This window comes from Octodon degus, unplaced genomic scaffold (genome assembly GCF_000260255.1).
Source record: "Octodon degus isolate 3935 unplaced genomic scaffold, OctDeg1.0 scaffold00194, whole genome shotgun sequence".
Taxonomy (NCBI): domain Eukaryota; kingdom Metazoa; phylum Chordata; class Mammalia; order Rodentia; family Octodontidae; genus Octodon; species Octodon degus.
In genome coordinates this window covers 910223-922926 of record NW_004524770.1, presented here as the reverse complement: position 1 = coordinate 922926, position 12704 = coordinate 910223, and the positions used below count along the sequence as shown (strand labels likewise).

The 12704-nt window shown below is 61.6% G+C and overlaps 1 protein-coding gene across 5 annotated transcripts in view; it reads right to left on the bottom strand.

Moving 5' to 3' along the window:
- Nucleotides 1-1774: 1774 nt before the first annotated feature.
- Kcnq2 (potassium voltage-gated channel subfamily Q member 2) overlaps nucleotides 1775-12704 on the bottom strand; it is a 47829-nt gene continuing 36899 nt past the window's right edge. Inside the window, exons 12-17 of one of the 5 annotated variants that reach the window (XM_004644151.3) lie at nucleotides 12367-12420; nucleotides 8619-8842; nucleotides 7968-8076; nucleotides 7428-7559; nucleotides 3055-3178; nucleotides 1775-2714 (exon numbers count right to left, since the gene is read on the bottom strand). In XM_004644151.3, coding sequence (XP_004644208.1) covers nucleotides 1989-2714; nucleotides 3055-3178; nucleotides 7428-7559; nucleotides 7968-8076; nucleotides 8619-8842; nucleotides 12367-12420 — 1369 coding nt within the window. In that variant the 3' untranslated portion in view covers nucleotides 1775-1988. The remainder of the gene's footprint in view (nucleotides 2715-3054; nucleotides 3179-7427; nucleotides 7560-7967; nucleotides 8077-8618; nucleotides 8843-12366; nucleotides 12421-12704) is intronic. The other 4 variants (XM_004644152.3, XM_004644154.3, XM_012517568.2 and 1 more) reach the window with 4 other exon arrangements.

The following is a 12704-nucleotide window of genomic DNA, read 5'->3' as shown; positions in this document are numbered from 1 at the left end:
TGCAGAGCCCCAGCCTGGGCTCCAGACACTTGCTGGGGACGGGAGGTGAAGCACAGACCTCCTTGGGGGGCAAGAGGCCCCTCCTCCGGGCCGGAGCCCATGTGGGCTGAGCCTGGCCTAGGTGGAGGAGGACTGCGCTAGGGCCGTGGTGGGTGCTGAGCCCTGCCTGCCCATGGCAGGAGCCTCCCCAGGCCACCACCAAGGACAGAGGATGATCAGACCCTGGGCTCGCACTGGCCTGGAGGAGAGTGGTGAGGATGTGACCATTCATCCTGCCCATGTCCCACAGGCAGTGGCAACCCTGCAGGGGACACCGCTCACCACCATCTCAGGCACACAAATGCTGCCCATGAGAACCAGGGTGCCAAGGGGATGCTTGCAAACATGTGCAGTGGCTCCAAGCCAGCAGCCTGGAAGAGATGCCCCCAAGTGGGGCTGCAGCTCCTGAGGTCCCAAGCACGCAAGACCCCGGGTGGCCAGGGGCAGGTGACCCAACGAGACTGTTTCCTGGTGAGCAAGCTGGGCTCCGCCGCCAAGACAAAGCCCCCCCACCTGCCATCCTTATTGGAACGGACCTCACAAAAGTGGAGAGAGGTGGCCTGGTTAGTGTCTGGGGCAGGTACTCAGCTGGCTTACACCACAGAGCTGGCCACTTCAGACAGGCCTGGCCATGCCCCAAATGACAGGCACCCCCAGGCCAGAGTGGGAGGAGCAGACCAGGGCTGTGCTCCTCAGGGGCTGGGCTGGTACCCCTCCCCAGCTGGCTGAAGAGCAGGCCCTGATGCCAGGACAGGAGGGCAAGGTTTCCTGCGCCCAGGGCCCAGGTTGGGGACAGATATCTCCAACTCCCAAAACACCTAGAGGCCTCAGCCAAGGGGCCCATGGGTGAAAATGAGCGGGTGGGCACAGTCAGGTCCAGCAAAAAGGACCCCCAGAGAGGCACAGCAGCTGTCTGCAGCTCAGAGCCGGCAGTTTGAGGGGTGACTTCGGCCAGTGACTGCCCCACCCAGCCCCGCCCAGGTCTGTTGGGGCGTGGGCTCGGCGGGCAAGGGGGCCCTGGCTACGGCCAGTGTGGAACTGCTCAGTAGATGGACCTCTCAAAATTCTGGCCACAACTTGGCGACCAACGCACAGCCAGAGCAGTCAGGGGAGAAGAGAGGCCACAGGCTGCCACCACCCAGACCTTTTGTGGCTAGGGTACTGCTGGCTCCAGCACACCCTGAGAGAGCCCCAGGCCCAGGGAAGATGGCGCCCCCAGACCCTGCAAGATGAGGCTGCACGCTAGGCCCTCACGGAGGCCCAGCCCAGGAGGGCCCAGGGTCACTGTGACACCCGAAGCGCCACCCCTTCCTCAGCTCCAGGCAAAGGGCCCTGAGCTTCAGGCAGCTGCCTTCAGAAGAGCTGCCTGCCCTAAACTACCCCAAAGAAAAAGGGAGAGGCTGCTGTCCAACAGCTCTCTGCCCGGGCTGCCGGGCGAGGGACTCTGCCGAGCCACACACACACACACACACACACACACACACACACACACACACAGTGGGAACAGAGGGACAAAAGGTCAAGTGTGAGCTTGGTCCAGACCCAGTATCCCCACTCTCTCTGAGAGCTACTGGGCAAACCAGGGAGCCCCTGCCCAAAGGCTTCAAGGCTGGAGACAGGACATGGCTGTCCCTTTATACCCATGTCCCTGGCTGAGTCCCCACCTCATTCGGCCCTTCTACTGTGCAGGGTGATGGTCCCCTGAACAGACTGGATGAGCTGGCTTTGCCTCCCACGCAGTCTTCCAGCCCAGCTTGGAAAAGAACTGCAAAATGACACTGCAAGAGCCAAAAACCCTGTGCACCAGTCACCCTTGGGGGCCCCCGGGGCCAGACCCACCAGGGACCCTCACAGCCCACATCACCTCAGGAGAAAGCCCAAGGACTCCAGCCACAAACCAGGAGGCAAAGCTGGAGGGTGGCACAGGCGGGGCTGCCAGCCAGGTGGCCTCACTTCCTGGGCCCGGCCCAGCCCACATCACCAAAGGGGCCCTCGCCGGTGGCTGAGCGTGGCGGGGGCCCGCAGGGCGTGCAGAGGTCCGAGTCTGTGTCAGACTCGCCCTCCGCAATGTAGGGCCTGACCTTGGCACACGGGGCCACAGCTGCGTAGCAGCTGCTGAGCGCATCCAAGTTCTCCTTGGACTGAGAGATGCTGAAGCCGCTGAAGGAGCGCTCCAGCTCCTCGTGGTCCACAGATGGAATGGAGATGGACGTGTCGCTGTCCCGCAGGGCGCCCTCGTGAGCCCTGCAGGCCTGGGTGTCCTCCAGCTTCAGGAACTCCGTGCTGGCCCGGTTGCCCCCGCTGTAGGCAGACAGTGACCGCTCGTGTGCGGGTGGAGGTGGGATGCGCACCAGCGAGCTGTGGTCCCCCACAGGGGAGGCACCGTGGCGCTGGTGGCTCTGCTGCTGCCAGGAGGTGGACGGTGGGCATTGGGCAGGGGGCGCCGCAGGGGGTGCTGAGAAGTTCCTCTGGCCAGTGGAGCTGGTGGAGCGGACGATCTTGATGATGCAGCCGTGCTTGTCCACGTGCTCCCGGCTGTCCTCGGGGCTGTGGTATGGCGGTGCAGGCTCTGGCTCCTTTGCCCCGAAATAGGCCTCAGTCTCGGTCGGAGGGATGCCCATGCGCTGCATGTAGATGTTCACCAGGAAATCCAGCTTCTTCTCCATGGATAAGACCTACAGGCAGGCAGCTGCTGGGCTGGGCTACTGCAGCACAGCCTTCAGACCTCAGAGTAGAGGAGCAGGCCCCAAGACAAGGGTCTTGAGCGCGTGCTGGTCCTTCCCACCCTCAAGGGAGCAAGGACAGAGCTGGCGAGCCAGGCTGGACTTCTGGCCAACCACCCTCGAGTGTGGTGCGGCAGGCCTCTCAGGCACTCACCCAGGCACAGAGATGCTTGTGACTGTGCATACCAGATCCCTCAGGGCTGCCACCTGAGGGAGGTCCCATGGGGCAGACGTGCCAGTGAGCGGCCAGTGCACCCCTCCCACCACGCCCGCCCAGCCCAGGCTCTCCCACCTGCTTCTCCACCTTCCCGAGACGCCCCATCATGCTGGGATCCTCTGGCAGCTCTGCCTCCGCTGGGCCCTTGGGTCGGTCCTTGTCCGGTATCGCCGGGCCCCGCCCCACGATCTGGTCCACTCTGCCGGGAACAGAGACCCGGCCCCAAGGCATGAGTTTGGGAAGGTGGGGCCAGGCCTTGCCACTGCCTTCTGGGACAGCCCACACTCCCCAGATCCAGGCTCCAGCCCAGCCCAGAGCCAAATGGGGGCAGCAGGTGCCAGGAGAAGGACACCAGGCCTCAGCACTGGCCCTACCTCCGGACACCCTGGGGCTGCTTCCTACTCTCCATTCTGTGGGGCCTGGCACATTGATTAGGAGTAAAGTGAAGGACGCATACCCATCCACCCCAGCTCCTCGGCAGGGGTCCCTGCCCCACACAGTCCCCCAAGTCTCCTCTCTTCCACAGAAAGCCCTAAGGAGAGGGGTGCGGTGGCATTGGGCTGCTGTGCATTGCCCCAGGAACCATACCCCCCTTGGAGCTTTACTCCTACAGAATGTGCCACTGAGGCCCGAGGACAGTGGGTTCTGATGGGACCACAGAAGCAGGGAGGTGGCAAGCTGCAGCTCCATGCACAGGAGGAGGAGGCGACACAGAGCTGCTCAGGAAGCCACCGACACGACTACAGGAGGGGCCCAGCCACAGCGACGGGCGTGTGCACAAATGTGGGTGCACTGCACACAGGCATGCAGGAGCGCATCCTGCTGGTGTCCACACAAGGCAGCACGAAGAGCCCAGCAGGCTGGCCTCAGAGGAGGCCAGGGGCCGTCGTGCCAGCGAGAAGGAAAGGCAAGCTGGGGTGCAGTGCACGTCTGCCCCAAAGTGCTCAGGGCGAGGCAGGAGGATCACAAGTTCAAGGCCAGCCTGGTAACCTAGTGAGAGCCTCTCTCAGAACTTGGAAGGGCTAGGGGCACCGACCCAAGAGATGGACTGGCTCTGCGCTCCAGCCCCGTACTGAGAAAGCAGCAAAGGACAGGAAGGAAGCTCCTTCGTCCTAAGGCCACAGAGCCCTGCCAGAGCCGCAGGGCAGATTGTGTTGCCACAAGGGCTGTTGCAGGGCCGGCAGAGTCTTGGCATGGGCAGGGGTGTGGGCTGGAGACAGCAGCTGTGAGGCCACCACTGGGGCACGAAGACCTTGTCCTTTGCCGAGTCTCAGCTGCTGGAGACAGGGTGGCTAAGCATAGCACCCAGACCAGGTCGCACAGCCAGGTCTCCCTGCAGGCTGCAGCCCTGTGCACAGTAGTCTCTGGCTTTGTGGGGGTTGCACTCCTACCTCTGGGGGGGACCCCTACTCTGTCGCACAAAGCAGAACAGGTTCAGGCTCACATCAGCCATGGCAGCCTCCTCATGCTCCACCCAGCTCCATGCTGGACTCATGCACAGCAAGAGGGTAGGGAGGGCCTTCTGGCTCCAAGCAAATGCCAGCGGCGATGGAGGGGGACAGGCTCCCCGGTGCTTGAGTGTCCACACAGTCCAGGCACAGACGCACAGCACCTTCACCCCTGCCACATGACGGGCGCCTGCCTGGTGGGTCCCACATGGAGCCTCGGCCCAGGACTCAGCCTAGTGTTGCTGCTGGGTGTCCAGGAGAGGGTCCCCAAGGACCCAGGGCCGGTTCTTTCCCTCAGGCTCCAGCTGGGGAGCTGTGTGCATTCCCTGGGCGTCAACTCCTTTTGGGCTGAGTGAGTGGTCAGGCTGTCCCTCCAGGATTTTCCCATGTGACCTTCTGTGGGCCCTGCTGCAGCGGTCTGGGTAGCTGACATCTGGTCACCACCTCCTGCAGCAATCCCTTGGGGTGGCCTCCAGGCACCGTCATGGTGGCCTTGGATGGGAAGGGGCAAACACAGCCCTGTCTGCTCCCTGGGAGCCCTCACTCCTGGGAAGGGTCACTGGGTGGCCCCGTGGCTTCATGGGCAGCAACCCTGTCCCAAGGGGGTGGGCAGAGGCCACACCTGGCAGCTCAGCAGGTACCACTTACCCTCCACACCCCAAGATATCTGGACCCCACTGCCCCTGAGTTGCTAGGCAGGGGTAGAGTCTGCCCTTCCCCTGCCTGCTCTGGGGGCTTGCTGAAGACAGAAACAGTCACCTGGTGGCCTCAGAGAAGCCAAAAGGCTTGGAAAGTCTGGATTAACGCTGAAGAGCCTGCTGAACCACCGGCTGTGCTCTGACCGCCATTCTGCCCATCATCCGTGCTGGGTGGGGAGGCCCACCATCCTCCTTCCCAGCAGTACTGATTGTGACAGCAGCCTGGAACAACTCAGGGCCAGTCAGCTCAGTGCTGGGGGACTTTCTCACTTATCCCTCCTAAGAGTCACGTGGCAGTTGCTGCCACCTGTACCTCAGCGGGAAGAAGGGGCCATAGGAAGCGGCACTTCCTGCTCTCGCCTACGCCCAGACCAGCGCTAGGCACATGGTAAGATCCATGCAGTGCAGGGCAGGTGTCCAGAGACCTGAGTCATGCCCAAGGGGCCACAGAGGGCCTCGGCTCGGGCGGGGGTGCATCTGCAGCTGGGTAACCCATACCTTGAAGGCCACTGATAGCCTCTGCTTCCGCCCAAAGCCCCCCTTCTGTGGTTGGAGACTACGAGGACACCTGTGCTAAGGATCCTGTGGCCAGAGGACTCGGGGAGCAGTCTTCCGCCTAGCAGTTCATCAGGAAGAGGAAACCTGGACATCCCTCTGTCTGGGGAGGAACGGTGCAAGGGTTGCCGTCATGTGGCCTGGAATGAAGGGGCTGGCCATTCACAGACAGGCTGGGAAGAGGTGCTGTGTCCTAACCTAGGTGAGTACTGGGGTGACTCTCTCGGAGGGGCCGTGGGTCCTTTGGTGGGGTACTTCTTGTGCCGGGGAGTTGAAGGGGGTGGGGGGCCCACAATCATATCTATCCTGGCAGCGTAAAGGAGAAAACAGACAGCAGCAAAATGTACCGTGAAGCACCCCAAGAGGGAGCCGCTGTAGGCACGCAGAGGCAGGACAACCCCCTTCACAAAGTGGGCTGGCAGCGGCTCTTGGCCACCGCGGCTGACCCACCCTCGCTCGCTCGCCCTTGGGCTTGCCAGGCCTTTTCCAAGCTCCAGGCCACCTGTTCAACTCAGCACTGAGCCCGTGCTGGGCCAGGCTGCGCTCAGGACACCGCCGGGGAGGCCGGGAGCAAAGTCACCGGAGGGCGCCAGTAACAGCCACCGGCCAGCGTCAGCAGGCTGACTGGGGGGACTGCCTGCTTTCCAGACAGAACAAGAGTACAGGGAAAATGCAGAACTGAAGTCCCTGCTGAGCAGGAGGGGCCCAGGGACAGGCAGGTGGGAGGGTGGGCGTCTCATGCCCACCCCCAAGCTCAGCTTCTGTCCTGCTGGCCATTGCAGCCACAGCCCGAGTCAGGAAGAGATGCAGACACCCTGCAGCCCAGCTCCCACAGGCCTGAGAGGCCCCTTCCAAGCCACCAGAGCCAGAGGCTCCTGACCGCCTGTGGCTCCCCACACGGACCCCAACACACACGTGTGCTCCCCTGGCGTGGGCCTGTATGTGGGAGCCAGGCAAGAACACAGGCGTGGACTTGAGTCTGTGTGTGCACACGCATGCACGTCTGCACACAGGGAGTGCACGTGTGTGAGTGCGTGTGCTCAGGGCTCTACTGTGTGCATGGTGTGTGCACACCCACTTCTGGAAGGAGCAAGCCAGTCTCAGGAGAGTTGGTGGGGCCTGGTTGGCACCCCCCACCCCCGCACCTTCCGCTTCCTGCTCAGGAAGGGCCCCAGCAGGACCCACAGGACCGACGACCTGCACTCCCGAAGGAGCAGCGCAGGAAGCACGACTGTGGCCAGCAGGGCCCATGGGGGCCCCGCGGCCTCTGCTCTGAGTAGAAACACTCCATTCCCAACACACATGCACACACGTGTGCACATGTGTGCACATACATGTGTATGCATCGATTCACTTGTATGCATACATGGCATGGCACACAGGCACATGTACCCACACACAGCATATGCACATGCATGGACATACATGTGCACACATACATGCACTTACACATATACGTGTGTGCACACACACACAAAGACCCACTCACAAGCACATAACACACATGTGCACCTATGCATGAGCACACACACACATACACTTGCCCACCGCAGCACTGGTGGGAGGGAGAGACGGATAAACAAGAGAAATATTAAAGACACACTGCATGAAGACAGGGCAGAAAGCTGACAGGAAGCCAACGTGGGTGGGAGGCGGTCCCATCCCTGAGAACCGCCCTGCCCTCACAGCCCCCTGGGACCCGGGCTCCACCCTCCCACACCATCTGGCAGCGGTGAGGGGCTCTTGCCTGGCCTGCAGGCTCTTGATGCGTGACAGCATGTCCAGGTGTCCTGCCGAGTACTGCTCAATGACATCCATCACATCATACGGCCGCAGGCTCTCCTTGAACTTCCGCTTGGACACCAGGAACCGCATGACACTATCAGGAACAAGTGGAGCTCTGAGCTCCAGGCCAGAGACCATCCAGCGACAGCCCAGCTGGCCAGGCCCAGTGCCTACCCGTCTGTCCCCTCCGAGCTCCTCCAAGGCCGCAGGCCCAGGAGGAGTAACACCCATGGGATAACCGTTCCCATCCCGTCCCCGGACGCTAGCCACACCCAGTGCTTGGCCGCTCAGACATCCCCACACCTGCGCTGGCTCCTGACACTGGGGACAGACAGGGATGCTCAGCTGGCCATGGGGATTCCCACGCAGAAGTAGCCTCGGACTAAGCCTGCTAGTGAGCACAACAAGCCCAGCTCCGCCTCGTCCCTGAGCAGTGGTCCCCTGAACCTGCAGCAAACGGTCCCCAGGGCAGCCTTGCCTCCCCGCCTGCAGGGCTCCTCACCACACAGCTCTGATGCTGACTTTCAGGCCGGGGGTCAGGTCTTCGGTCACAAACTCGCAGTTACAGCTCTTGTTGTCCTCCACAATGTCCTCTCCAGGAAGACTGGCTTCTGGGTAGAAGAGAACACAGACCATGAGCAGAGCCCCGGCTGAGCACCGAGGACCCCCGAGCATCTGCAGCCCTGGACAGTGGCCACTGTGAGGGTCTAAAAGAACGCCACTGTGACAGACAGGCAGCTGGCCGCAGTGACAGCCGCCCACACCCAGGACGCTGTTCAGCCAACAAGGACAAGGCCCTGCCCCAGCACAACAGGCCTCTGGAGCACCCTTCTGCTGCTCTGGCAGGGACAGGAGCCAGGAGGGACGGAGGGGGCCTGGGAGGGCCTGGGAGGGGATGGCTAAGCAAGGAGCTTGGAGCATCCTTTCTCAGTGAGTGTCTTGGACCCAGGCAGAGATGACTGCCGAGGATGACTGCACGAAAGCTGCTGAACAGTGCCCACTGGGATGTTTCATTTTAGGGGAACTTTAACTCAAACAGAAAAGACAGAGAGGGGACAGCCTGCTCCAAGAGGCTGTCACCTGCAGCCAGGTGCAGGCATCTCTCCCCAGCAGCCACCCGGCATCAGGGACAGCAGCACTGCCCTGGCCTCACCTTCGGAGTTCTGCCGGGATGCGGCGCCCTTGATGCGGAAAGCCTGGCGTGCACGGCTGCGGTCCCCAAAGCTCCAGCTCTTGGGCACCTTGCTTGGACTGTCCTCAAGGCTCTGGTCAGCGCTGGGCGACCGTCGGACTGGCTGAGCCTGGGGAGACCCCTTTCCCTTGGCAGCCGTGCCTCGGGGGCTGGAGAAGACACGATCTTTCAAACTGACCTTCTGACTGCTCCCACGAGAACCAACAGATAGATGGGTGGACAGACAGACAGACACAGAAAAACAGCAAGAGAAGTCACTCTGGAAATAGCATGGTCTGTCTGCTCATGGCCAGTGCTGCCCCACGAGACAAGAGGGAGACACAAGTCCAAAGAGTAACCACCAGGCAAGGGGCTCGGAGCAACTGCTGGGGTGAGCATGTGGCGGGGTGGAGCGGCCACCCAAGTGCGGCCAGAGCCTGGCCATGCGTGGGAAGTGATGGCCACGGACTTGAAAGCCACTCCATAAGAGGCCACACCCCTCCACACCACCTTGCCCCACAGCATGATACTGGACACAAGAGCTTTGGCTCCTCGCTAGAACCTTCCATCTGTACAAGTCAGGCCAGCCTCTTTCCTGGCAGACCTTCCAGCTGCCCCTACTCAACCCTGGCTTTCCACCTTCTGCCCCAGGACCAGGAGGGCTGAGGCTGCAGCCAAGGCCTGTCCAGCTGCACTAAGCTTTCTGTTTCTTTTTTCTTTTTTGCAGTACCAGGGATCAAACTCCGGACCTTGCATTTGCCAGACAGGCACTTACGCCACTGAACTATCTCCCGGCAATTTCTTTTCTTTTTTGCATGCATCAGGCTTTCTGACAAATCCTGGGAGCTGCCTGCGGCTCTGTGGGCTGGTGCTGTGCAGCTGCAGGCCACCCTCCCAGGATAAATCTGGATAACAAAAATCCCTGCTTCCGCCAGGGAAGAGGTACCTTGGCTGTCACAGGCCCTGGCCCCAGACAAGAGGAGCTGGCTACAAGACTGTGCTTTGACCCCACAGCCCTTCCCAGCATGGGCTCTGCTTTCTTGGGCCTCCCTTTTTCTTGGCAACCACTCTACCACCCCAGAGAACAGCAGGTCTCTTGTGGACTGGATGACCACTCACATCAGCTACACAGGAGCCACAGATTTCCTGTGACAGCTTCCAGGTAGGGCCAGAGATCAGTCCTAGAGTCAGAGAGGCCAGGTGGGTCTCAGAAGTCCCTCCAAGAGGAAGTTCTCCAGGGTCCCTCAGGGACGTCTCGGACCCCTCTCCACCTCTACCATGGCAGCCCCTCCCAGCACCCACAGCCCAAGGGACACACCCAACAGACAGCGCAGAGGGACCACCATAGCAAAGAGACACCCACAGTGCAGTCACCCATCCTGGAAACAAGGGACAGAGCCAGTGTCCTGTCTCCACCCCACCCCAAGGAAGCAGGCAACTTCAGAGGCTGTGTGTCTATTGGGTCTCTGCAGAAGGGAAAGGCCAAGAAAGAATCCTACGGGGGCAGCGGTCTGGGCACAGAACCCTCGGAAATGGATGGTGAAGGGCCCACACGGGTCCTGCGTCCACAGAGCACCAAGAGGCAGCAGCATCTGCCTGTGTGGAATGCTGGTGGACAGGAGCCAAGGACCCCTTGAGAGCAGGTGACCCTCTCGCTCCTGCCCTAGCAGAAGCCCACCCCCCAGGTAGCTAGCTGACACCACGTGCTAAGGGCTGTGGCAGCTCTTGCCTCATTCAGGGCATGCCAGCTTCTGGGAAGCCCTCTTCCTAAGGGCTCCTCCTTGACCCCACAACCATTTCATATGCAAGAAGCAGGCCCTCCCTGCCGTCCAAGGCAGATTCTAGCACACGTGGAACGCCACGCCTTCTAACGTCACTCAAGGCCTCACTTCCATTCCTCCCTCCGCCCTCCTCAGCAACAACAGAAAGGAGACCAGGAGAGCTGGTCACTTCTTCCTGAAGCGTGGCTGTGCAGTACACCAGGCTGATCAGCCGAATCCAGTCGAAAGGTCACCTGCTCTGGGAACTCCTGGGGCTGCCCGGCACTGAGCGCTGGCAGTTAGGAAAGGTGATGTCACAGTCCTGCCACATCATGCTTGGCCGCCCAGCCCGAGCTAGGCCAAGAAGACAAGAACCCCAAGTCTCCAGGGCTGCACAAGGACTGAAAGTGAATTCCATAAACCCCTTCCAGGAGGGAAGCCTGAGCCGGCCACTCCGACTCTCAGCAGAGTGTCCTATCAGTCTGCCATGGCAAGCACTGGCCAGCTGAGCCCCAGAGCCACACGGCATCACCTGGGGCCTCAGCAGAGACAGAGCTGCCAGGAAGCAGCCAGGGCCTTGGGGGTGGCTCTCGGCTCCACTCCCACTGAGGTCTGCAGGGGGGCCCTGCCAAAGCAGAGAGTGAGGGGCTCGACCTGCAGGGCACTCAGTCCTCAGCCAGGCACCCTCAGCTGCCCTTACGCCCAAGCCAAGGACAAAGCAAACACAAGAGGGGCTCTCAGAGCTTCTGTGTTTGACCTGGTGAGAGCCCATGCCAGAGCCACCTCTTGTGTACGGGTTGGGTCGCTTTGGCATTTACGAGGGAGGGGCAAGCTCAGGCGAAATGGGGGTGGGCCCAGCCTTTCCTCTGCCCACCACTCTCCCAGGGTGAAATTCAAATGGGAACGTGCCATGAGGTGGCCCTTGGCCCAGCCAGCACACAGGGGACCGGCTCAGCGGTGCAGGTAGCTGAGGGAACTGCCCAACCTGCCCTGGACCAAGGATGCCCAGGAGAGCAAGGGCCATTCCGTAAGAATGCGCATGAGGGCAGATCTGGCGGGCTCACCCTACTCCACACTCCCACACCTTTCCAGTCCCCAAGCAACCTGCCATCAGCCCTCAATTCATCCTGTGGCCACAAGCACCCTGGACACAGATGCTGACCAGGCAATCGGGACAGCGGCAGCCAGGCCCGAGCAGCGTCCCTCCTTCTGGTGCTGCAGCAGGCTCCCCAACAAGTAACTGACTCAGAAGACGGCAGTGGAGAGGCCCTGGGGCAGGGAGGTCCTGCAGGCCCCTCTCCTGGCAGAGAAGGGTCCGAGCATGCACCGATGCGGAGGCTTAGCATGCTTCTGGGCACCGACTCGCGCGCAGCATGCACAGGGCCAGGTGAGCCCCCACCCGTGGGCACTGGGTGCCGCTGCTGGCAGCACTGGGGGGCTCAGAGGCAGGGCCCCAGAGCAAGCAGAACAGAGGCCTCCGCACACCCAATAGCAGACAGGGGTGGGCAGGTGTGGTCAAGGTGCGCAGGGTTGGGAGAGGGCCTTTCCACCATCCTGCTTCCAGTCCGATCTAAACCAGGCCTGCAAGTCAGGGGAGCCTTGGCCTCAGGCTTGGGGCTGGAGTGTCTCAGGAGCCAGGCACCCGAGCACACCCACCACGTGCCGCCTCCTGGGAGAGGCGCTGGCTAAGGATGTCCTCGGTGCCTAGTAGAGGTGCCAGACCAACCAGCCCCGGAGGAGCCGCTCCCTGAAGGGCAGTGTCGCATTTCCATAACAATAAAATGGGGCTCTGGCCGGCACCCTGCCTCAGCAGCAGCAGCAGCGGCGGCGGCGACAGCAGAGGTGCTTTGGTGTGGAGGGAGGAGGGCCAGGCCCAGGGTGGGCACCGGCCGGCCCATCTGGAACCTCTAGTCAGCAAGGAGGGCGGGAGCGTGCAGCGGGCGTCAGTCCGTGCAAGCATGGCGCAGTACCTAGAGTGTCCGGGGCAGCATCCACACAGGCGCCCTCGGCACGGTCTGCCTTTACTGGAAACGAGGAGAGCACAGTTAGTCCAGGGGCTAGGGCCGGGCAGGGCCCGCCAGACAGCGGGCGCACCGAGACACGGCCACCAGGCAGGGCTAGGCTCACAGGCCCTCGGCTGTAGAGCCTGTGTCCGAGCAAGGACAGCCAAAGGAGGTGCACAAAAGTCTTCCACAGCCTGGAAAAGAAAACAGTCTCCTATTTTTGGAGAAAACGATTCTGGGTTTTGTTTTGTTTTGTTTTGTTTTTCCTCCAAAAATACCTTTTCCTTCCAAAGCCTGAGTTTGAG